This window comes from Salmo salar, chromosome ssa06 (assembly GCF_905237065.1).
Source record: "Salmo salar chromosome ssa06, Ssal_v3.1, whole genome shotgun sequence".
Lineage (NCBI taxonomy): Eukaryota > Metazoa > Chordata > Actinopteri > Salmoniformes > Salmonidae > Salmo > Salmo salar.
This window is the reverse complement of record NC_059447.1, coordinates 22,314,952-22,341,004: the sequence shown is the minus strand read 5'-3', so window position 1 is coordinate 22,341,004 and position 26,053 is coordinate 22,314,952. Positions and strand designations below refer to the sequence as shown.

General features: G+C 42.5%; 2 protein-coding genes across 5 annotated transcripts in view; one reads left to right on the top strand and one right to left on the bottom strand.

The window, feature by feature from the left end:
- Window positions 1–756: 756 nt before the first annotated feature.
- LOC106606669 (parvalbumin beta) lies at window positions 757–9,610 on the bottom strand. 4 transcript variants are annotated; one of them, XM_045719971.1, is made up of 6 exons: window positions 9,314–9,610; window positions 4,742–4,889; window positions 4,118–4,204; window positions 3,109–3,241; window positions 1,364–1,479; window positions 757–1,047 (listed from the first exon to the last, which is right to left on the bottom strand). In XM_045719971.1, the coding sequence occupies exons 1-6, from the start codon at window positions 9,314–9,316 to the stop codon at window positions 1,025–1,027; spliced, it is 510 nt and encodes a 169-aa protein (XP_045575927.1). In that variant the 5' UTR covers window positions 9,317–9,610; the 3' UTR covers window positions 757–1,024. The 4 variants fall into 4 exon arrangements, with proteins under 4 accessions (XP_045575927.1, XP_014058486.2, XP_014058484.2 ...); XM_014203011.2 differs by having other exon boundaries at window positions 4,118–4,190; window positions 9,314–9,594; XM_014203009.2 differs by having other exon boundaries at window positions 1,370–1,479; window positions 9,314–9,593.
- Window positions 8,389–26,053, top strand: part of LOC106606667 (serine/threonine-protein kinase LMTK2) — a 60,605-nt gene continuing 42,940 nt past the window's right edge. Inside the window, 1 exon segment of the mRNA XM_045719967.1 lies at window positions 8,389–8,900. Coding sequence (XP_045575923.1) covers window positions 8,795–8,900 — 106 coding nt within the window. The 5' untranslated portion in view covers window positions 8,389–8,794.

Genomic DNA, 26,053 nt, shown 5'->3' with positions numbered 1-26,053 from the left:
CCAAACATTACGCATAATTGTATGCATTTATCAAAATGAATGCTCTCGGCTTTTTCGTTTAAAATAGATAATACAATGTTATATTTTATTCATATGATTCTTCATGGGCAAAGGCAGATGTTAACCCATCTATCGAAATAGGTATGTTTAGGTCTGAAAAGTATTCATTTGAATGATCTCCAGCAGAAGGCGATGTTAGTCCTGATATGTACACGCCGTAAAGGAAACACAACACTGAATGAGTTTATCAAATGTTTTTATAATTTTTCCGTAATATTTTGTTTTGCCCACATCTATCCATATTTAACCTGTCTGGCCTTATTGCAGACTGACGTATCGCTGTCAGTACAGTATAAGTAAATTCATATTGATTTAATTGATGCTTACAATGGGCTACTAATCTCATTGTCTTGATGAACGATCTCTCTCGTCGTCATCTACTCAAGAGGTTACCGTCACTTTGTGATGTACTGTAGTTGGTATCGTCCGGGCTCCGGGTCTTGTCCATGGTTGCGTGCTGAACTGTAGGCACGCAGCCTCTCGCTTGCTCTATACTGCGTCGGAAATGCAGCCTGCACAGGCCGTGGGCACTTTGCTTATATCATCACATTTAGAGCTGCGTTGTCTCTTGTAGGCACATGCAGAACACACAATTAAAATGCACTGGGGTAATCAGGCTAATAGCTTAGAACCAAATACGCACTGAAACGCCAACATAACCTTCGGGACTGTAGTAAGTCACACGGACACCATATCTACGTTTTAAATCCTTTATTAAACCATACCAGTTACCCAATGGATAGACTGACACCGACTTTAACACCTAATGTCAACGGCCATGAACTTATGTGCCAAGATGCACCATCAACCGGAGAGAGGACCAGCAGGCATGTAACTAGAGTGAGTCGCTGTGGTGGGCATTTCCCTCCAGACTTGCTGAAGCTGGGCGTTTTGGGTTCCAGACGTTGTAAAAAGTACCAAAAGAAAGAAAAAAAAGAGACAGCCCTGATGAGGAGTGAAAGCTTCATTTCAGCAAAGCGCAGAACTCTGCAAGAGAACAGAGAAACAGAGCGATGACAAAGAGATATAGTGATCACCTGACGTGTGACCTCACAGCCAAGTCACAGTGAATATTACATTCGTTGAAAAAGCTTGCATTTATTTACTGTTTCTTCCACTATGCCTTTGCAGCATTCCTTCCTTCCTTCAGATGCAATACCCCCTATCATCTGGAATAATATCAAATATAATGATATAAAACTGATGAAGATGAAACTATTATCAAGATGCTATTTCGTGTCAGCATTGGACAGTTCCTCTGTTGCTCTCCTGTCAGGTGTGTGTAGTGCTGATGTGAGTGTACCTGTACCTTCCATCCCTATCTTGCCATCCCCATCTCTGTCTCCTGCCGCTAGGAGAGTTCTGGTCTCAGCATCAGTCAACTCCCTGGCCCCTGAGGAGAAGTTCTGCAGGAATAATCTGGGGATAGACAAACAAAGAGAGGAGAGAGGAGTGAAGAACTACATGTACATTTCATGTGTCAATGCTGCTTCATTGTATTGATATGTAATGTATAGTTTATTTCAGCTTGAATACATCAGGCTCTTTCTATGAGCATGACAAACACACACACAACTACACTGAACTAAAATATAAATGCAACATGCAACAATTGCAAAGATCTTACTGAGCTACAGTTCATATAAGGAAATCAGTAAACTGAAATTAATTCATTAAGCCCTAAACTATGTATTTCACATGACTGGGAATACAAATATGCATCTGTTAGTTACAGATATCTTAAAAAATAAAGGTAAGGGTGTGGATCAGAAAACCAGTCAGTGTCTGGTGTGACCACCATTTGCCTCATGCAGCGCGACACATCTCCTTCACATAGAGGTGATCAGGCTGTTGATTGTAGCTTGTGAAATATTGTCCCACTTCTTTTCAATGGCTGTGCAAAGTTGCTGAATATTGGTGGGAACTGGAACACGCTGTCGTACATGTCGATCCAGAGCATCCCAAACATGCTCAATGGGTGACATATCTGGTGAGTATATAGGCTATTGAAGAAGTGGGACATTTTCAGCTTCCAGGAATTTTGTACAGATCCTTGTGACTTGGGGTCGTGCATTACCATGCTGAAACATGAGGTGATGTCGGCAGATGAATGGCACGACAATGGTCCTCAGGATCTCGTCACGGTATCTCTGTGCATTCAAATTGCCATCGATAAAATGCAATTGTGTTCGTTGTCCATAGCTTATGCCTGCCCATACCATAACCCCACTGCCACCATGGAACAATTTGTTCACAACGTTATCATCAGCAAACCACTTGCCAACATGACGTCATACACGCTGTTTACCATCTGCCTGGTACAGTTAAAACCGGGATTCATCCATGAAGAGCACACTTCTCCAGCGTGCCAGTGGCCATAGAAGATGAGCATTTGCCCACTGAAGTCGGTTTTGACGACAAACTGCAGTCAGGTCAAGACCCTGGTGAGGACGACAAGCACGCAGATGAGCTTCCCTGAGACGGTTTCTGACAGGTTTTGCAGAAATTCTTTAGTTGTGCAAACCCACAGTTTCATCAGCTGTCTGCGTGGCTGGTCTCAGACGATCCCGCAGGTGAAGAAGCCGGATGTGGATGTCCTGGGCTGGCGTGGTTACACGTGGTCTGCTGTTGTGAGGCCGGTTGGACATACTGCCAAATGTTCTAAAACGACATTGGAGGTGGCTTATGGTAGATAAAGGAACATAAACAAATTCTGGCAACAGCTCTGGTGGACATTCCTGCAGTCACCAGGCCAATTGCACGCTCCCTCAAAACTTGAGACATCTGTGGCATTGGGTTGTGTGACAGAACTGCACATTTTAGAGTGGCCTTTTATTCTTTAATAAGCTCCTTGATATGCCACACCTGTCAGGTGGATGGATTATCTTGACAAAGAATAAATGCTCACTAACAGGGATGTAAAGAAATGTGTGCACAAAATCTGAGCTAAATACGCTTTTTATGCGAATGGAACATTTCTGGGACCAACCCTTTCACATGCACCTCCCTCCCTACACACACAGCCACCCTAGCCAACTCATATCATACTTCAGCTCCTCCTCCTCTATGTATCCACTCTGGTCTTGGTCCAGGACTCTGAACACCCGTTGGCCCTCTGCCTCTGGCTTTCCGGTCAGTCCCACTTGTGCAAAGAACAACTTGAAGTTGAATGTGCCTGGAGCTAATGGAGAGATGGGGAAAGCGATCAAGAGAAATGTGGAGAGATGTCGAGAGGAAGTGAGAGAGTGTGAGGAAAGAGAGATCCGACAGCATGACAAGGAGAGAGAATGGAGAGGGGGATGAATAGAGAGATGTAACATTCTCTCATGCGTTAAAATTACTTTCATTTGACTACTGCAGACATTCACAATCACAAACACAAACCCTCTAGCATTTTAATGCCCTGACAATAATACGCTAGTTAAGGACATTATTATACAATCTAAACACACAGATTCACAGAATACCTGAGGGAGCCCATTCTAATGTGAACGTGTGACATTATGCTACAGATCAAATGTTTAAATCAATACATTTTTATTCACAGTTTATGCAATTACAGAGAGTCACTCAGGTCATTATGAAAACCCAATGACTCATAAAGAACAGAGAAAGAGAATGATAGATCAAGTCTGTTTTGAATAATATATTATACACCACAAACAGTTATGCTGATGATATACTGAAACGTGAGTATACAAGCATTTACATGTGGATGTATTCTGGATGGTGTGCTTTAGTCTGCCCTCTGAAGCAGATGTAATGTGTAGCTAAATAATTAAATGCTGGTGGGCTGCGAATGAAGCCTGCTTGACTGGCTTGATTTATACTTCTCTTCAATGCTCAGCATAAACACTGGTATCTGGGTGGTAACTGTTCTGCTGCTCCCCAGCCCCCTGGCTGCCTGGTTACCTGGATCCACCCTCCAACCTTCCCCCAATATAAGACCGCCCTTGGGAGTGGGACTCTTGTGTGTGTGTGTGTGTGTGTGTGTGTGTGTGTGTGTGTGTGTGTGTGTGTGTGTGTGTGTGTGTGTGTGTTCACGTGTTTGACTCACCTTGACAAGCCTTGACGGCAGCCCTGATGTCCTCCTCTCTCAGCAACCCTGTAAACGCCATGGTTCTCTGTGCCTGAGGGACACGTGTTTGCAAGAGGGAAACGCATCACAATAAATGAAAGTGGCACAGTGTGTTTTCCTGACACAAACAGACAGGGTGTTTTTTTTTTAAAGCATCAGACAAATCCCAGACAAATGTATTCAATGACAATTGCTTGACTTTTCAAGCTGTGGCTCTATGAATAAAACATTAAATACATTTTGCAAAACAATTATGGTATAATTATAAAATAGGACATGAGCCTACCCAGACCTCTCAAGGTCTCGCTTGGAGACAAAAATGTGTCCTTAAAGTTACATCGTCAATACTTTGGACAATTGTATAATTGACGATGCAACTTTAAGGACACATTTTTGTCTCCAAGCGAGACCTTGAGAGGTCTGGGTAGGCTCATGTCCTATTTTTTGTTGCATTAAACCAAATTACATTTGATTGCCTTTAAAAACCCTGAGATGCACAAAAACACTCATGAATACACAGAAAGATACAGCAATCCCTACAGAACTGCAAAAAAAAGAAAAGATCAAGGCATAATATATCTCTAAAGCCTGGCTGGTACTAACCGTTATCTGGGTGAGGTGGTGTCCGCTCTGTAAGCCAGTGATGTGCAGATCTCTGCCTCTCTTGATTTTTGCCTATTACCCAACACCACTCTCCTCCTGCAGCTTTGTGATCCAGAAAGCAAACATGACGTTTCTCTGTCCTCAAACCCTAGGAGATAACATCGCAATTGGAACTCCTCCTCCCCTTCATTAGCTAATCAGAGCAGAACATTTTTCACAACTATTGTCAACTAACTTGCAGGGGGTAGAGCTTACAACCCAGCCTGTTAATTGACTTGATAGGAATAAACAATGCCAAACTATCCCATAGTCCATTATTGCATAATGGGGGGTTTCCATGTAGAAATATTAAGGGTTGACTATGATCCACAATGATGAGCAAAGATGCTAGGATATATTTGGCTCTTTGGGGAGATAAAAGTCTCAGTCAGAATTTCACATTTTCTACAGATGTGAATGGACAGAACCTGGGTGACTCTGCAGAGTACAGTTCTCTTCAGAGTCAACATCTACTCCATGTTATGCATTTTGTATGGATTATTAATAACCACAAATGATACATCTGAGAGAGCGTAAAGTAACAAACATGACATGGAATGAAAACATAGCAGTACAATTAGGGTCTTCAAATACTTACTTAATGTGTTCAGTCCATAAACCAACGAGTACACTGAATACTGTCAACACAGGATGTGTCATTAATAACAGATTTTAAAACTCCCATCATACCCTTTTACTATAGGCTATAGAAGCAGAGTTTCTAAGGTTCAGTCAAAAGTAATCAATGTTATCCCGTTGCTTGGGTATGAAGGATGTGTCCAACTCCTTACCTGGCTCCCCCTGCCATATTTGACATAGATGCAAAACAAATTGATGTGAAAACACAATGTAGGCCTATAGGTCTACTTAGCTATATCGTGGCTTATGCGCTATCTTATCTCATGTCAACTGGTTTCAGTTAAAATTGTTGGTGTTGACCCCTTTATTATTTATTGCAGTTTTTTTGCACTGGTTCTATGCACACTCAATTGACTCCACCCACACGCTCACACATACTACACTGACACTCCAACACTCCAACAGACACATACTACACTGACACTCCAACACTCCAACACACACATACTACACTGACACTCCAACACACACATACTACATAATAGAGGTCGACTGATTAATCGTAATGGCCGATTAATTAGGGCCGATTTCAAGTTTTCATAACAATCGGTAATCGGTATTTTTGGCCACCGATTTGCCGATTTTTGTATTTTATTAGTTTTTTACTTTTTTTTTTATATATATTTTTTTACACCTTTATTTAACTAGGCAAGTCAGATTAAGAACACATTCTTATTTTCAATGACGGCCTAGGAACGGGGGTTAACTGCCTTGTTCAGGGGGGATTCGGGGATTCGTTTTTGCAACCTTGGTTACTAGTCCAACGCTCTAACCACCTGCCTTACATTGCACTCCACGAGATGAGAGTTTCCGGATTTCACCATATTAATGACCTAAGGCTCGTATTTCTGTGTGTTATTATGTTATAATTAAGTCTATGATTTGATAGAGCAGTCTGACTGAGCGGTGGTAGGCACCAGCAGGCTCGTAAGCGTTCATTCAGACAGCACTTTCGTACATTTTGCCAGCAGCTCTTCGCTGTGTTTCAAGCTGTTTATGACTTCAAGCCGGGTGGGTATAATTTGTGGAACGTTCCAACAGGAATCTATTCCAAAAACTTCGTAAATAACAAGGTTGCCAAAAAACAACGCATACAAAGTTGTATAACGGCAGAATAAGATACCGGGTAGTGAGTGGTCTATTTCATTGCGTTTTTCACTCATCACGTTTATTCCGAAAAATGTCTGTCCTCACTCTGGTTGCCTATGGACAAACATTAAGAATAAGCTACGTGGTGAGTTGATGCCTATTCGGCAGCTAGGTTTGTATGCGTTGTTGGTTGGCAACCTTTTAATTTATGTTTTTTGGAACAGATTCCTGTTGGAACGTTCCACAAATTATACAATTTTTTACATTTTAGTCATTTAGCAGATGCTCTTATCCAGAGCGACTTACAGTAGTGAATACATACATTTCATAAATTTGTATTTATTTATTATTATTATTTTTTGTACTGGCCCCCCATGGGAATCGAACCCACAACCCTGGCGTTGCACACACTATGCTGGCGTTGCAAACACCATGCTCTACCAACTGAGCCACAGGGAAGACATACCCACCCCTTCAAGCCTGTCAACTCCCAAGATTAGGCTGGTGTAACCGATGTGAAATGGCTAGCTAGTTAGCGGGTGCACGCTAATAGCGTTTCAAACGTCACTCGCTCTGAGACTTGGAGTAGTTGTTCCCCTTGCTCTGCATGGGTAACGCTGCTTCGAGGGTGGCTGTTGTCGATGTGTTCCTGGTTCGAGCCCAGGTAGGAGCGAGGAGAGGGACGGAAGCTATACTGTTACACTGGCAATACTAAAGTGCCTATAAGAACATCCAATAGTCAAAGGTATATGAAATACAAATCGTTTAGAGAGAAATAGTCCTATAATTCCTATAATAACTACAACCTAAAACTTCTTACCTGGGAATGTTGAAGACTCATGTTAAAAGGAACAACCAGCTTTCATATGTTCTCATGTTCTGAGCAAGGCACTTAAACGTTAGCTTTCTTACATGGCACATATTGCACTTTTACTTTCTTCTCCAACACTTTGTTTTGCATTATTTAAACAAAATTGAACATGTTTCATTATTTATTTGAGGCTAAATTGATTTTATTGATGTATTATATTAAGTTAAAATAAGTGTTCATTCAGTATTGTTGTAATTGCCATTCTTACAAATAAATAAATGTAATAAAAAAAAATATATATATACACAAAAAAAACTGGCCAATTAATCGGTATCGGCTTTTTTGGTCCTCCAATAATCGGCAACGGCGTTGAAAAATCATAATCGGTCGACCTCTACTACATAAACTCACACATGCTACACTGACACTCCAACACACACATGCATAATGATGACATACACTCACACATAGGCACACTTTCACACACTGCTGCTACGCTGTTATATATCCTGATTGCATAGTCACTTTTATCACTAGCTACCTACCAGTACATACTGTGTTACCTCAATTACTTCAACTACCTCGTACCCCTGCACATTGACTCGGTACAGGCACTCCTTGTATATACCCTCATTATTGTTTTTATTGTGTTACTATCTACTTTTTTTATTTAGCAAATGTTGTTCTTACTTTTTAAATCTGCAAGTCTACACCTGTTGTATTCGGCGCATGTGACCAATAAAATTTGATATGATAGGCATACCTTTCCAAGTCCTTTGCACCCCCCTAAGAAATAACAATTATAGGGGAAACACTGGATGTATAGCCTACAAGTCCATTAAATCAGGCAGGTAGAGTAGTTCATCTTTCATAAAGCATTCCTTGCATATCTCACATGTCAAGTGACTGGTCTAAAAACGCATCTAGCTTCACGTTTGACACAAAGCAATGGATGTGGACAGGGAATTCGAAGAAGGGTAGTGATTGGTCATATCGGTACATTAATACAGATTAATGGGTTGTGATTCGCTATTGTATATGTCTCAATATGCACGCCCCCATGCTATGACGTTGTAGGAACATGGCGCCTCTGAGGAGAGGTGGTGCCTGACAGTTTGGACTATTGATAAAAATATTACGTGTGAATAAATGTAGAGCATTACCGGCAATGCGTATTTATCTAAATATTATTGTTATAGAAAGGTAATAGACCTTTTCTATTTTTCATGTACAATGAAACGGCATTGTTTGAGGCATTGATAGCTCATGTTAGCTTGTCGTTGCTATTGACGCTAGCTAACGCGTTTAGTCATAATACAATGTTTGCGGTGCGGGCATTTTCATTTAGCCTGTAGATATTGCTATATATTTAACTTATTATCAATGAAATTTACATTTTATTTAGTTTATTAGTATTTAGGTATAATTTTTGACGATTTTGGATTCTCATTAGCTAGTTAGCTAGCTAAGCTAAAATGATGAGGAACCGTCATGGATTTGTGTTGTTGCTGGCGACTGGAATTTTTCTGTCGGCGTTATTTCTGGCCGAAGGTGCTCCGCTTCCGTATTCTGACACAACAGGTAAGATGACTCTAAATATATTTTGTTTACCATGTCACTGAATGAACTGTTACCATCAGTTATTCCAAACTAGTTTCAGGCCAATGCCATTATGCTAGTTAGTTAATTAGTAAGAGGAATAGTGTAACAAGCTAGTTAACTAGTAAGCCATATCGCGCTAGCGACACGCTCAACAAGCTAGCGCCAGGAAGATGGGCAGCTCTTTAGATAACTAGCTAGTTAGCTTGCCAATGCTAACTAACATTCAACATAGCCAGACAGCAACCGCCGAGGGAAGAGCGACACGAAGGGGGTATTTTGTTGCTTGTTATAGATTTGAGACGCGTTGAGCTGACGTTAGTATGTCAATGCAATATAGATGAGCTATTTTAAATGACTTGCTAGATTTTAAGGGTAGTAAACTCAGTACTCACCATACTCCTAGCCAGTCCATTTACAAGTAGTTGTATCCAGTGCAGTTGTGCTTAGTAGTAGTATCAGTTCATAACACTATTTGCCTTCAACAGTTCACTCCTTGCTTTGATAATTTGACAACAGTAACACTGGTTCTGATGAAGTGATTCACCTAATGACAATGTGTGTTGACAACCATAACATCTGAAGTTTAACAGCAACACCATTTAAAGTTATGTCTGATGAACCAAACTAGCCTTATCAAAGAAATACAGTGCATTCAGAAAGTATTCAGACCCCTTGACTTATTCCATATTTTGTTACATTACAGCCGTATTCTAAAATGTATTAAATGTTTTTCCACAACAATCTACACAATACCCCATAATGACAAAGCAAAAAACGTTTTTTAGAAATGGTTGCAAATTTATAAAACATTCAAAACAAATACCTTACTTACATAAGTATTCAGAGCCTTTGCTATGAGACTCAAAATTGAACTCTGATGCATCCTTTTTCCATTGATCATCCATGAGATGTTTCTACAGCTTGATTGGAGTCCAACTGTGGTAAATTCAGTTGATTGGATATGATTTGGAAAGGCACACACCTGCTATATAACTTCCCACAGTGCATGTCAGAGCAAAAACCAAGCCACGAGGTTGAAGGAATTGTAGATAGAGCTCCGAGACAGGATTGTGTTGATGCACAGATCTGGGGAAGGGTACCAAAAAAAATGTCTGCCGCATTGAAGGTCCCCAAGAACAGTGGTCTCCATCATTCTTAAATGGAAAAAGTTTGGAACCATCAAGACTCTTCCTAGAGCTGGCCGCCTGGCCAAACAGAGCAATTGGGGGAGAAGGGCCTTGCTCAGGGAGTTGACCAAGAACCCAATGCTCACTCTGAAAGAGCTCCAGAGTTCCTCTGTGGAGATGGTTGTCCATCTGGAAGGTTCTCCCATCTCTGCAGCACCACCAATCAGGCCTTTATGGTAGAGTGGCCAGACGGAAGCCACAGTAAAAGGCACAAAACATCCCACTTGGAGTTTGCCAAAAGGAACCTGAACAACTTTCAAACCATGAGAAACAAGATTCTCTAGTCTGATGAAATCAAGATTGAACTCTTTGGCCTGAATGCCAAGCATCACGTCTGGAGGAAACCTGGCACCATCCAAACGGTGAAACATGGTGATGGCAACATCATACTGTGGGGATGTTTTTCAGTGGCAGGGACTGGGAGTCAGGATCGAGGCAAAGATGAACGGAGAAAAGTACAGAGATCCTTGATGAAAACCTGCTCCAGAGCGCTCAGGACCTCAGACTGGGGCGAACATTCACCTTCAACAGGACAACGACCCTAAGCACACAGACAAGACAATGCAGGAGTGGATTCGGGACAAGTCTCTGAATGTCCTTGATTGGCCCAGCCTGAGCCCGAACTTGAACCTGATATCTCTGGAGAGACCAGAAAATAGCTTTGCAGCAACGCTCCCCATCCAAGCGGACAGAGCTTGAGAGGATCTGCAGCGAAGAATGGGAGAAACTCCCCAAATTACATTTTGTTAGTCACATGCGCTGAGTACACTTTGAAGGAGAGGTTGTTGTCCTGGCACCACATGGCCAGGTCTCTGACCTCCTCCCTATAGGCTGTCTCGTTGTTGTCGGTGATCAGGCCTACCGCTCATCGGCAAACTTAATGATGGTGTTGGAGTTGTGCCTGGCCATGCAGTCATGAGTGAACAGGGAGTACAGAAGGGGACTGAGGATGCACCTGTGTTAAGGATCAGTGTGGTGGACGTTGTTACCCACCCTTACCACCTGGGGGCAGCCTGTCAGGAAGTCCAGGATCTAGTTGCAGAGGGAGGTGTTTTGTCCTTAGCTTATTGATGAGCTTTGAGGGCACTATGGTGTTGAACGCTGAGCTGTAGTCAATTAATAGAATTCTCACATAGGTGTTCCTTTTGTCCAGCTGGGAGAGGGCTGTGTGGAGTGCAACAGAGATTGCGTCATCTGTGGATCTGTTAGGGCAGTATGCAAATTGGAGTGGGTCTAGGGTTTCTGGGATAATGGTGTTGTGAGCCATGACCAGCCTTTCAAAGCACTTCATGGCTACTGACATGAGTGCTACGGGTCAGTAGTCATTTAGGCAGGTTACCTTAAGTGTTTTTGGGCACAGGGACTATGGTGGTCTGCTTAAAACATGTTGGTATTAGACTCGGACAGGGACAGGTTGAAAATATCAGTGAAGACACTTGCTAATTGGTCACTGCATGCTCGCAGTACACATCCTGGTAATCCGTCTGGCCCTGCGGCCTTGTGAATGTTGACCTGTTTAAAGGTCTTACTCATATTGGCTGCGCAGATCGTGATCACACCAGTTTAGCTTGTCTGGTATGCTCGTGTCACTGGGCATCTCTCGGCTGTGCTTCCCTTTTTTAGTCTGTAATGGTTTGCAAGCCTTGTCACATCCGATGAGCCTTTGGCGCTGGTGTAGTGCGATTCGATCGTAGTCATGTATTGACACTTTGCCTGTTTGATGCTTCGTCTGAGGTGATAGTGGGATTTCTTATAATCGTCCGGATTAGAGTCCCGCTTCTTGAAAGTGGCAGCTCTACCCTTTAGCTCAGTCCTGATGTTGCCTGTAATTCATGGCTTCTGGTTGGGTTATGTACGTGCCGTCACTGTGGGGCCGACGTCATCGATGCACTTATTGATTAAGCCTGTGACTGCTGTGGTGTACTCCTCAATGCCATCGGAAGAATCCCAGAACATATTCCAGTCTGTGCTAGCAAAACAGTCCTGTAGCTTAGCATCTGCTTCATCTGATCGTTTTTTTTTTATTGACCGAGTCACTGGTGCTTCCTGCTTTAATTTTTGCTTGTGAGCAGGAATCAGGAGGATATACTTATGGTCACATTTGCTAAATGGAGGGCGAGGGAGACCTTTGTACACATCTCTGTGTGTGGAGTAAAGGTGGTCTAGAGTTTAAAACGGATTTAAGTTTCCCTGCATTAAATTCCCCGGCCACTAGGAGCGGCGCCTCTGGATGAGCGTTTTCCTGTTTGCTTTTGGTCGGAATACAGCTCATTGAGTACGGTCTTAGTGTCTGCATCGGTCTGTGGTGGTATGTAGACAGCTACGAAAAATACAGATAAACTCTCTAGGTAACTAGTGTGGTCTACAGCTTATGAGATATTCTACCTCAGGCGAGCACAACCTTGAGACTTCCTTAGATATCGTGCACCAGCTGTTGTTTACAAATATGCATGGTCCCCCCCGTCTCACCAGACGCCGATGTTCTATCCTGCCAATACAGTGTATAACCGGCCAGCTGTATGTTGATAATGTTGTCGTTCACCCATGACTCCGTGAAGCATAAGATATTACAGTTAATGTCCCTTTGGTAGTTTAATCTTCCATGTAGGTCGGTCGATTTTTATTTTCCAATGATTGCACGTTAGCTAGTAGATTGGAAGGCAGGGGGGGTTTATTAGATCGCCTACAAATTCTCAGAAGGCAGCCCGATTTTTCTCCACCGTCTCTTCACGCAGATGACGGGGATTTGGGCCTGTTCCCGGGAAAGCAGTATGTCCTTCACGTCGGACTCGTTAATGGAAAAAAAAAGAAGCTTCTGCCAGTTTGTGGTGCGTAATCGCTGTCCTGATGTCCAGATGTTCTTTTCGGTCGTAAGAGACGGTAGCAGCAACATTATGTCCAAAATAAGTAAAAAAATAAGTTATAAACAAAAAACACAATTGGTTAGGAACATGTAAAACGTCAGCAATCTTGTCCGGCGCTGAATCAGTGTACAATACAGGTGTGCCAAGCTTGTAGTGTCATACTCAAGGCTGTTATCGCTGCCAAATGTGCTTCAAGAAAGTACCGAGTATGTAAATGTGATATTAAAGTTTATTTTTAATGCATTTGTAAGCATTTCTATAAACCTGTTTTTGCTTTGTCATTATGGGTTATTGTGTGTAGATTGTTTTTTTCCTTAAATCAATTTAATTAATTTTAGAATAAGGCTGTAACGTAACAAAATGTGGAAAAAGTCAAGGTGTTTGAATACTTTCCGAATGCACTGTAAAGGCTGAGGTCATTGTTATGGGATCTATAGACTGATGAACGAGCAGAGTCTGTGTCATTACCAGTGTTTGACTTGGGCAGGAGCTCAGCGGAGCGGAGTACCAGCACCTGAAATGTACAGTTGAAGTCTGAAGATTACATACACCTTAGCCAAATACATTTAAACTCAGTTTTTCACAATTCCTGACATTTAATCCTCGTATAAATTCCCTGTCTTAGGTCAGTTAGGATCACCGCTTTATTTTAAGAATGTGTAATGTCAGGATAATAGTAGAGAGAATGATTTCTTTCAGCTTTTATTTCTTTCATCACATTCCCAGTGGGTCCGAAGTTTACATACACTCAATTAGTATTTGGTAGAATTGCCTTTAAATTGTTTAACTTGGGTCAAACGTTTCGGGTAGCCTTCCACAAGCTTCCCACAATAAGTTGGGTGAATTTCGGCCCATTCCTCCTGACAGAGCTGGTGTAACTGAGTCAGGTTTCCAGGCCTCCTTGCTCGCACACGCTGCCCACAAATTTTCTATGGGATTGAGGTCAGGGCTTTGTGATGCCCATCCTTTGTGATGGCCACCCTATACCTTGACTTTGTTGTCCTTAAGCCATTTTGCCACAACTTTGGAAGTATGCTTGGGGTCATTGTCCATTTGGAAGACCCATTTGCAACCAAGCTTTAACTTCCTGACTGATGTCTTGAGATGTTGCTTCAATATATCCACATAATTTTCTTTCCTCATGATGCCATCTATTTTGTGAAGTGCACCTGTCCCTCCTGCAGCACAGCACCCCCACAACATGATGCTGCCACCCCCGTGCTTCCCATTTGGGATGGTGTTCTTTGGCTTGCAAGCCTCTCACTTTTTCCTCCAAACATAACGATGGGCATTAGAACCGTTTGGCCATATTTGTTTTTCATCAGACCAGAGGACATTTCTCCAAAAAGTACAATCTTTGTCCCCATGTGCAGTTGCAAACTGTAGTCTGGCTTTTTAATGGGGGTTTTGGAGCAGTGGCTTCTTCCTTGCTGAACGGCCTTTCAGGTTGTGTTGATATAGGACTCGTTTTACTGTGGATATAGATACTTTTGTACCTGTTTCCTCCAGCATCTTCACGAGGTCCTTTGCTGTTGTTCTGGGATTGATTTGCACTTTTCGCACATAAGTACGTTCATCTCTAGGAGACAGAACGCGTTTCTTCCAGAGCTGTGTAACGGCTGCATGGTCCCATGGTGTTTATACTTGTACTATTGTTAGTACAGAGGAACGTGGTACCTTCAGGCGTTTGGAAATTGCTCCCAAGGATGATCCAGACTTGTAGAGGTCTACAAAAAATTTTTCTTATGAAATCTTGGCTGATTTTATCCCAATGAAGTCAAACAAAGAGGTACTTCTTCTGTTTGGCACTCCAAAAGGTCACAGTTACATTACAAATGGTCATTTTGTTCGATAAAGTCCTTCTTTATATCCATAAAAACTCAGTTTAGCTGGCGCGCTTCAGTCAATAATTCACTCGGTTTCCCTCCTTCAAAATGCATACAAAATGAATCCCAAACGTTATCAAGGAACTTATCCAAACAAGTCAATCAACGTTTATTGAACAAATGGACCATTTGTAATGTAACTGGGACCTTTTTGAGTGCCAACAGAAGATCTTCAAAGGTAAGGCATATATTATATCGCTATTTCTGACTTTGGTGTCACAACTCCCTGGTTGAAAATGATTTGTTATGCATTTGTGTGCTGGGCGCTGTCCTCAGATAATCGTATGGTTTGCTTTCGCCGTAAAGCCTTTTTGAAATCTGACACGGCGGCTGGATTAACAACAAGTTAAGCTTTATTTTTATGTATAACACATATTTTCAAGAATGTTAAATATTTGAATTTAGTATTTTTGAATTTTGCGCTCTGCAATTTCACTGGATGTTGGCCAAGTGGGACGCTACCCTCCCACGTATCCATAAGAAGTTAAGGCACATTGACTTATTTAAATCAGAATAACGATTGAGCCTACTTATCATACACTTCCTATTCCATTTGCACCCTATGGCTGCCTGAATAAATAATTAATTTAGGTTATTTAAGAACTCATAATGGTGAAATAGGAACTCATAATGTTATTCTTTAATTAATGCATAAGTGATGCGCTTATAGCACACTACATGTTGATGATCATGTTAAAAATGTATGTTAATATGTAGGTGTAATAATCCAATATGTTGGAGATTTGTTTCATTTGGTTTTGTATTCAGTTAGCACAGTATGTATTCATTGATTCATATGACCTAATTTTAGAAGTAATGTCCTTTACCTTGACACTTGTTTTAACCATGCCTGGAGAAATTACCAAGTATTCACACAAGCGTTTGAAAGTTGTGATTCATGAATGCAAAATCTGGCCCAAAAAATCAGTTACAGATTTTGTCCAAAGCGTGCAGCCCTAATAAATAGGCTATACTATTGTCATTTCAACAACCATTAGGCCTAACAATGTGTTGTGATGACATATTGGTAATGTCCATTGTTGTAAAGAATTCACACAATTCACTTGGTGATGTAAGAATTCAACGGTACAGTGCTTGCTATTTATGACATAACTGAGTGAGAGTGGTATGGACGTGATAAACAACCACACAGGGGAGAGCAGAAGAATGGCCTCCCTTTTAACCTCTCCAGCGTCTCATCCCGTCAGCGGGATCAAAATCCAGCGAAAAATCATATCGCCAATTAGCATTAAAAAAAATCATAATTAAAAAAATAAAAAAATAATATATATATATATTTTTTATAGATACACCTCTCCTGAATCGACCCACGTCGTCCGATTTCAAAAAGGTTTTACAGGAAAAGCAAATCATTAGATTATGTTAGATGAGTCCATCGTAAAAAGCAGCAACATAGCCATTTTCCGACCAACCACTTGCATCACATATAACCAAAAAACAGCTAAATGCAGCACTAACCTTTTACAAACTTCATCAGATGACACAGTAAGACATCATGTTACACAATGCATACATTCTTTTGTTCAATAAAGGTCATATTTATATATAAAAACAGCATTTTACATCGGCGTCTGACGTTGACTAACGAATTTCCCCTCAAATGCGTCCCGGGAAACAATGCTACAATTCCCTAAATTACTATCCTATAACGATTTTTTAAATTTATATTGTCAATCTAACATTTATAGATGAATATCTCTTGAGAACACCTGTCATACCAGATTTTAAATTAACTTTACTGGGTAATCACACTTTGCGATAAAAGGAGATGCGATACTCAGAAAATGAGCTAATATACAGAGCTCGGCGCCATCTTGGAACAATCGCATGTCACATCTCATCTTGTATAATATTGTCAATAATCGCCTACCTTTAGTTGTCTTCATCAGAAAGAATCCCAGGTCCACAACAGATGTATTTTCAGTCGAAAAAGTCCATACTTCACGTTCCATTAGCCTGCTGTTGGTAGCGTGTCCTTGGGCTCTCTCCAAATTCTCCGATGTGCGCAGGGCTGAAGTTTCGGATAAAATGATTCTCCCGCCTGTAGGTTCGTTCAAACCTGTCAAACGTTGTAAAACATTAATCTTCAGGGCCTGTAACACCAAGAGAGCCAATAAGATTCGAGGGGGATGATTTAATTGTCTTTCAAACCGTTTCCAAAGGTGGGGGTAGACATGGCCGCCGGCGTCATAATGGTGATGGCCCATCCCCTGTGACCAATTTCCAAAGAGTCTCATTCACTGAGTTTCGACTGTATAAGGCTCAAACCACTGTGAAAAGACTGGCGACATCTAGTGGAAGCAATAGGAAGTGCTCACTGAACCGTGGTTAACGGTGTGATTTATAGGGAAAGATGAGAAGTCGAGTCCACAATTCTGAATTCCACTTCCTGTTTCAATCGGTCTCGGGGTTTTGACTGCCATTTGAGTTCTGTTATACTCACAGACACCATTCAAACAGTTTTAGAAACTTTAGGGTGTTTTCTATCCATATATAATAAGTATATGCATGCCCTAGCTTCTGAGTTTGATTAGTAGGCCGTTGAAAATGGGAACGATTTTTTTTCAAAATGCGCTGTGGCGCCCCCTATCCTAGGGTATCCTCAACCTTGCATTGTGCTTTCCTAAAGCATTGGACTCACTGACAATGGCTAGGCTATGAGTAGCAATATGGGGAAAGGTGAATGGTGTGTGCGTTGCATTCTAGTGATGCCCATGTAGGCTAATATGTAACCTCAAACATTCCATTATCAGCACAGGTGAATCATTCACCTTGTTTTAGTTTTATTACGTTGTTTTAGTTTTATTACAGTTCACCACACAACGTACAGTAAGATGTGGAGCAATATTGGGTGCAGCATTGGTTTTACTGATGGAGACAAGAAAACTGCTAAAATGAACTCCTATGGTTTGCACAAAACAATTTAAGCAACATTGATCTTGTTCCACGAGGGGATTGAATGTCTCTGCTGTAACCAAGAAGCTTGATCTAGACACTTAGTTAGCCAATTAGCAAACCAAATGCATAGCTGGAGCCCTGAGCTAGAGGTCTTCACAGCTCCAAAAAGTTGGACCCATTCCAAAATGGACCTGGGGCTTTCCCACCCGGACCTGATATGCATAAATATATTTTAAATATAGAGACCCATTCCGAATAAACCCATGGACAACTAGATCTGTTTCTTATAGACCTGGTCAGATCCAGACCCGGTTCCATCAGTTCTGAGTGAGGGATGCAGCAGAAAAGTATTTTCTTTTTTTTCCAAAGCTACTTTATTAACTGGAGTTGATTAAGTGCGAGGGGGGGGAGAGAGGTGCCGCTCTAGCAGGTGAGGGAGGGGCCGTTCTGTGAGGGAGTGAAGCAGAGAGGATGGAGACGAGATAATTTGCGTACAGGTGGATCCGTGAAGATCTCTACCCTGAACTGGATACAATTTATTTGACACATCTTAGATTTATTATAGTTATACTTACCTTCGTTATAAGCGGTGGCGTAACACGCACCCCCGCAGCCCGCCCGAAGCAGTATTGAAAGTCATATCCGTCGTTATTTCAAAATACCCCGGTATACGGTTTGAAGGGATTATCGCCCAAGCCTATACCGTTCATGGCTATTCAACAGACCGGACTACCCAGCACACCATGCCACAATCTGTACACACCCCTTTTTTTATTTTAATTTAACCTTTAACTAGGCAAGTCAGTTAAGAACAAATTCAAGAAAAGGCCTCCTGCGGGGACGGGGGCTGGGATTAAAAATTAAAATTAAAATATAGGCCAAAACACACATCACAACAAGAGATGCAACACTACATAGAGACCTAAGACAACAGAACTTGTGAGCAAAACATTTCAACTGTGCCCCTCTTGACAGCAGAGAGAGAACTAACATTTCAGTTTCTTGGTAATTTTTTGCATGGGATAGCCTTCATTTCTCAGAACAAGAATAGACTGACGAGTTTCAGAAGAAAGTTCTTTGTTTCAGGCCATTTTGAGCCTGTAATCGAACCCACAAATGCTGATGCTCCAGATACTCAACTAGTCTAAAGAAGGCCAGTTTTATTTTTACCTTTATTTAACTAGGCAAGTCAGTTAAGAACAAATTCTTATTTTCAATGACGGCCTAGAAACAATGGTTAACTGCCTTGTTCAGGAGCAGAACAACAGTTTTTTTACCTTGTCAGCTCGGGGATTCGATCTTGCAACCTTCCGGTTACTAGTCCAACGCTCTAACCACTAGGCTACCTGCTTCCCCATAATTGCTTCTGTAATCAGGACAACAGTTTTCAGCTGTGCTAACGTAATTGCAAAATGATTTTCTAATGATCAAATAGCCTTTTAAAATTATTAACCTGGAGTAGCTAACACAACGTGCCATTTGAACACAGGAGTGATGGTGGCCTCTGTACGCCTATGTAGATATTCCATAAAAAATCTGCCGTTTCCAGCTACAATAGTCATTTACAACATTAACAATGTCTACACTGTATTTCTGATTAGTTTGATGTTATTTTAATGGACAAAAAATGAGCTTTTCTTTCAAAAACAAGGACATTTCTAAGTGAGCCCAAACTTTTGAATGTGTGTGAGACATTTTTTTTTTTGGGGGGGGGAATCCACAGGCATACAAAAAGGTGTGATGCCTTTTGCCCCTCCCTGCTCTGTCCCAATCAGAAATGTTCTCCCTGTAGGCCTAGGACTGTGGCCGTGCTGGCCATGGCCTTCCACCCCACTGAGCACTGATTTACTCCCCGTAGATAACCTGGGGCGCTAGGGGGATCCTACAGCTGCCTTTACAATTAGCCTCTACTCACCAATGTTTTTGGAGCTACGCCTGGGGTTTTAGTCAGGCTTTGCTCAACTGCTACTATGTCACAGGCGTTTAAAATTGAGAGATGTTTAAATTTCACTTCAGTTTACAACCAATTACATGGGGTGACCAGAGTAGGCTACATTTAAGAGCTATTGTTATGGTCCCTGCACAACACTGAACAGCTTTACAAAGCTACACGTTTAAAGTGGTGTATTCATTTTTTATACATTGACACAATAACAATGTTTTTAGCTTGGCTGGCAGGTTATGTGCTGTAGCCAACCATGTGATTGCAATCGTTGTCATGCCATAGCCTACATGTTACATGCATGTTCCTTTGGCATGATGCCAGAGCAGACTTGCACACATTGACAGCAAATGTTTTCTTTCTTTAATGGAAGTTGGCTAGGTCTGTTTTGCATCAGTGAAATTGTACATAGAGAAGCCCCACCTACACTGAGTCATGCTTCTGTGTATCTAGTTGGGAGAGGATCACCCCACCAATTTCTCTGTGCAACACACCGGCCTCTCATTGATGGCCAATAATGACAACTAATGAAAAAGCCAAGAGTTATTGTGACAGGGTAGGAACCAAAGTGTTTGTTAGTGTTTCCTAACGGACCCTATAACCTTTGGCTACATGTAGCTAACATATTCATGCTTCGCCAATTAAATTTTTATTTAGTAGGCCTACACCATCACTGGTATCAGGCTGTATTAGCTAGCTATGTTTGCTCTGACTCTGATTCATTTATTAGCTAGCTAATGATTAGCATTAGTGGCTAACAAGATTTAGCCGCGACTTGCTAAGAAAAGACAAACTAGCTGTTTGCAGACAATAAAAACAAACTAGTAGTATAATTGTATAACACTTGTGGATTTATATTAAGAAGCAAAGTGGAAAAACAGCATTGTTGTCATCAACATCGGGGTGTGGCTAGGTCTCTGTAGAAAGCGGCATGTAGAGCGAGAGGGAGATGGGGAGCGGAGAGAGACGACTCAAGTAGACGTTACACAAGGGAGAGTAGTGTATCACATTTAACAAACCAAACATTGAAACACTTTCATAGAAGATAAAGTAAAAACCCAAACCGGTCCGTGTAGCAGGACTGGTATATAGTAAAATACGGTACACCACCCAGCCCTAATAGGACATATGGCAACAGGTGTCAGTCTTTGTTTCACAAGTCTTTTGTAATTATTTAGGTATAGCCTTTCCATATTGTCTATGCAGTACAAATAGTACGCATACAGGCAAATAGATTGCGATTGAGCCTAAAACATGAATGTGCATAATGTATTGTCCTATTTAGTCTTGATGTTATAATGGAGGTTCTTAGGATGTGGTGCACTCCTTCCAAACAAATGATCATACTTGTACCATGATGACATCGGGAGAGCAGGGGACCTGTCATCAAGGGAGATGTCATTTGTTGTGAAGTAAATCTGATCTAAATGGGAAATGGCCTAGGTTAACATCATGCATGGTCTGGTGGTCACACTAACCTAAGTGGTTTGATGCATTGCCTTGTTGTGCAGTATGTCACATGACAATAGTTGGGTTGGGCTACTTCACCATAGACTGATTGCGATGTAGGCCTAAAGCAGACAAAACCATCCTCTTTAGTGCAGGAACCCAAATCATGTTGCGTCATCAGCTGTAGGGACTGAGTGCATTGGAGAGATATACCCCCTGTGAAAATGGGTCAGCCCCTCTGTGTGAACAAAGATCACTAAAATATGCAGGGAACCGAAATAAGATCTGGCAGCTCCCTGCGTACGGGACTACGGGCCCTACTGAGAAGCAGTTGAATAATTTTGCGGCGCTGCCAAGTCATAATATAAACCCATGACTCTAAGGCTAACGGAGGGAGAGCTGATCCCTACGCTGCCGCCAGTGTAGCACTGCCTGGGCTCTCTCTCTGCTTCTGTCATCACACGCGTACAGCAGGCCAGGGAGACATACACGGCCTGGAACCCCCTAAAGCGTATGTGGGTGGTTGCACTGACTGGCTGTAGTTTGTGGGTGACACACCACACCAAACATGCTCACCGTAAGGATTTTGTGATAGTGGATTAGACATGGGGGAAGACATTTTATGGGCTAATATTAAACAAGCCGTACTTGGGCTTCCAATAATGTAATCACACTTTGAACCTTAAGTCAAGGTGTAGGCCCCTGACTCTGATTGGTTAGACTGTAAACCAGGAAGGAGAAAATAGTTTGAAACATTCCTTGACATAATTAAACAACTGTTTTTGTTCTGGTTTATCATTAGCCAACGTGGTGTTTTAAAGGGGAATTCAGACCCCTTGACTTTCTCCACAATCTTTTAATGTTACAGCCTTATTCTAAAATTGATTAAATTGTCCTGCCCCCACCCATCTACACACAATACCCCATAATGACAAAGAAATAAAGGGAACACTTAAACAACACATCCTAGATCTGAATGAAAGAAATAATCTTATTAAATACTTGTTTCTCTACATAGTTGAATGTGCTGACAACAAAATCACACAAAAATAATCAATGGAAATCCAATTTATCAACCCATGGAGGTCTGGATTTGGAGTCACACTCAAAATTAAAGTGAAAAACCACACTACAGGCTGATCCAACTTTGATGTAATGTCCTTAAAACAAGTCAAAATGAGGCTCAGTAGTGTGTGTGGCCTCCACGTGCCTGTATGACCTCCCTACAACACCTGGGCATGCTCCTGATGAGGTGGCGGATGGTCTCCTGAGGGATCTCCTCCCAGACCTGGACTAAAGCATCCGCCAACTCCTGGACAGTCTGTGGTGCAACGTGGCGTTGGTGGATGGAGCGAGACATGATGTCCCAGATGTGCTCAATTGGATTCAGGTCTGGGGAACAGTCCATAGCAGTCCATAGCATCAATGCCTTCCTCTTGCAGGAACTGCTGACACACTCCAGCCACATGAGGTCTAGCATTGTCTTGCATTAGGAGAAACCCAGGGCCAAGCGCATCAGCATATGGTCTCGCAAGGGGTCTGAGGATCTCATCTCGGTACCTAATGGCAGTCAGGCTACCTCTGGCGAGCACATGGAGGGCTGTGCGTCCCCCCCAAAGAAATGCCACCCCACACCATGACTGACCCACCGCCAAACCGGTCATGCTGGGGGATGTTGCAGGCAGCAGAACGTTCTCCACAGCGTCTCCAGACTCTGTCACGTCTGTCACATGTGCTCAGTGTGAACCTGCTTTCATCTGTGAAGAGCACAGGGCGCCAGTGGCGAATTTGCCAATCTTGGTGTTCTCTGGCAAATGCCAAACGTCCTGCACGGTGTTGGGCTGTAAGCACAACCCCCACCTGTGGACGTCGGGCCCTCATACCACCCTCATGGAGTCTGTTTCTGACCGTTTGAGCAGACACATGCACATTTGTGGCCTGCTGGAGGTCATTTTGCGGGGCTCTGGCAGTGCTTCTCCTGCTCCTCCTTGCACAAAGGCAAAGGTAGCGGTCCTGCTGCTGGGTTGTTGCCCTCCTACGGCCTCCTCCACATCTCCTGATGTACTGGCCTGTCTCCTGGTAGCGCCTCCATGCTCTGGACACTACGCTGACAGACACAGCAAACCTTCTTGCCACAGCTCGCATTAATGTGCCATCCTGGATGAGCTGCACTACCTGAGCCACTTGTGTGGGTTGTAGACTCCGTCTCATGCTACCACTAGAGTGAAAGCACCGCCAGCATTCAAAAGTGACCAAAACATCAGCCAGGAAGCATAGGAACTGAGAAGTGGTCTGTGGTCCCCACCTGCAGAACCACTCCTTTATTGGGGGTGTCTTGCTAATTGCCTATAATTTCCACCTGTTGTCTATTCCATTTGCACAACAGCATGTGAAATTTATTGTCAATCAGTGTTGCTTCCTAAGTGGACAGTTTGATTTCACAGAAGTGTGATTGACTTGGAGTTACATTGTGTTGTTTAAGTGTTCCCTTTATTTTTTGAGCAGTGTATATATTCAGATCCTTTACTCTGTACTTTGTTGAAGCACCTTTGGCAGTGATTACAGCCTCGAGTTGTCTTGGGTGTGATGCTACAAGCTTGGCACACCTGTATTTGTGGAGTTTCTCCCATTTACTCTCTACAGATACTCTCTGCAGATCCTCTCAAGCTCTGTCAGGTTGGATGGGGATGGTCACTGCTCAGATATTTTCAGGTCTCTCCAGAGATGTTAGATCGGGTTCAAGTCCGGTCTCTGGCTGGGCACTCAAGGACATTCAGAGATTTGTCCTGAAGCCACTCCTGCATTGTCTTGGCAATGTACTAAGGTTCCTTGTCCTGTTAGGTGAACCTTCGCCCTAGTCTGAGAACCTGCTCCAGAGCACTCAGGACTTCATCAAGGATCTCTGTACTTTGCTTTGTTCATCTTTTCAGTCCCTGCCGCTGAAAACATCCCTACAGCATGATGCTGCCACCACCATGCTTCACCGTAGGGATGGTTCCACGTGTCCTCCAGATGTGACGCTTGTCATTCAAGCCAACGAGTTCAATCTTGGTTTCATCAGACCAGATAATCTTGTTTTTATGGTCAGTCCTTTAGGTGCCTTTTGGCAAACTCCAAGCGGCCTGTCATGTGCCTTTTAGTGAGGAGTGGCTTCCGTCAGACTAGAAAACAGACTATGGTTACTGTCAGAGAACCTTGATGACGTTCTTGAGTGAGGCAGCCAAATTCTGGTGTTTCCAAAGGTTAATGACTGAAATTAAATAGCAAGAAACAGTCTAAAAGAGTTCAGCTTTGTTTGGTTGATCTTTCTCACCATTCATCAATTCTAGTCACTCTGATTTTGCGCACGCAATGCGTAGCCTGGTCCCAGATTGGTTTGTGCTATCATGCCACTGGAGTTGACATGATAACGCAAACAGATCTGGGACAAGGCTAAGAAAAGGTCAGCATTGCCTTTTACAGATTCTCCAGAACAAACCTCTCTTCTGCAGCGCCCTTCTCCTCCAGCCCTAGCAGTTAGGCTACACCTTTTCCTCTCACTTCACTGCACTGACTAGCCTACAAACGGTATTTGTCAGGTGGGGGAAACACTTGTTTTTGACCTATACTCAGGATGTATGTAGATGTAGAGCAACATCACCAGGACCACTGTTTGGATGGCAGGCCCCTGAATCTTTTATTCACCGTTCATAAATGTTTCACTGCGTGGCTGTCTTTTAGCACTGTACCACAAATGTGTCTTTCTCTCTGTGGAATATATAAGACACATTCAGTTGTTTTGTGCAGTGTGGAAAATCACTGTCACTGACCGACAGAGTGGTGTTCTTCTGTAAGCTATTTTGTATGTAGCTACGACTCTCAACTCCGGTGGGACCACTGGGGTTCGGACTGGAGTGTCACCTCTTGTTTCTGTGACCTATAAAGGTGAGGTTAGATAGGAAGAGGCTGTGTTTGTTGATAGGCCTGCGTGCAGTCGTGCACTGCTAGAGCTACTAGCTTCCTGTGCCAGGCTCATGCCATGCTAGATCTGAGAGGAAATTGTCAATAGACACTGCCCAGGAGGTTTATGACTAGGTGACGTCAATAGTCTGTGGCTCACTCAATGTCCTTGTCACATGCAGAAGGAAAGGAAGCCACTCAAGACAGCATCTGTAGATCGGATTGGTACCTGACCACTGCCTCCGCCTCTGTCATTCACAACTACAGTGGTTCTCCAACTGGAGTGCCGGCAAAACGCAACAAGATGAATCTGAAGCTTAAACCAATCTATTGTCAATGGCTTTGTAACTGAGATGCCTTTGCTTTTTCATGTGCTTTCAGTTGTAAATGAAAGTGTAGTGAACAAGATTACACATTTACTAGAAGTGAAGTTATGTCATTTCTATTAGCAATGTATACTGAACAAAAATATAAAGGCAACATTCAACAATTTCAAAGATTTTACTGAGGTAAAGTTCAGTTAAGGAAATCGGTCAATTGAAATCAATTTATTAGGCCGTAATCTATGGATTTCACATGACTGGGAATACAGAGTCAGTATCTGGTGTGACCACCATTTGCCTCATGCAGCGCGACACATCTCCTTTGCATAGTTAGTTGATCAGGTTGTTGATTGTGGCCTTTGGAATGTTGGCCCACTCCTCTTCAATGGCTGTGTGAATTTGCTGGATATTGTCAGGAACTGGAACATGCTCAATGGGTGACATGTCTGATCAATGCAGGCCATGGAAGAACTGGGACATTCTCAGCTCCAGGAATTGTGTACAGTCCTTGCGACATGGGGTCGTGCATTATCATGCTGAAACATGAGGTAATGGTGGCGGATGGATAGCACGGCAATGGGCCTCAGGATCTTGTCACGGGATCTCTGTGCATTCAAATTGCC

Excerpts from the sequence above, each read along its gene's own strand:
- LOC106606669 (XM_045719971.1), bottom strand. Across the intron at positions 1,480-3,108 it reads ATAGAGGAGGAGGAGCTGAA|ATTATTCCTGCAGAACTTCT; the intron begins GTATGATATGAG and ends GTCTATCCCCAG. Across the intron at positions 1,048-1,363 it reads GATAGGGATGGAAGGTACAG|AGTTCTGCGCTTTGCTGAAA; the intron begins GTACACTCACAT and ends GTTCTCTTGCAG.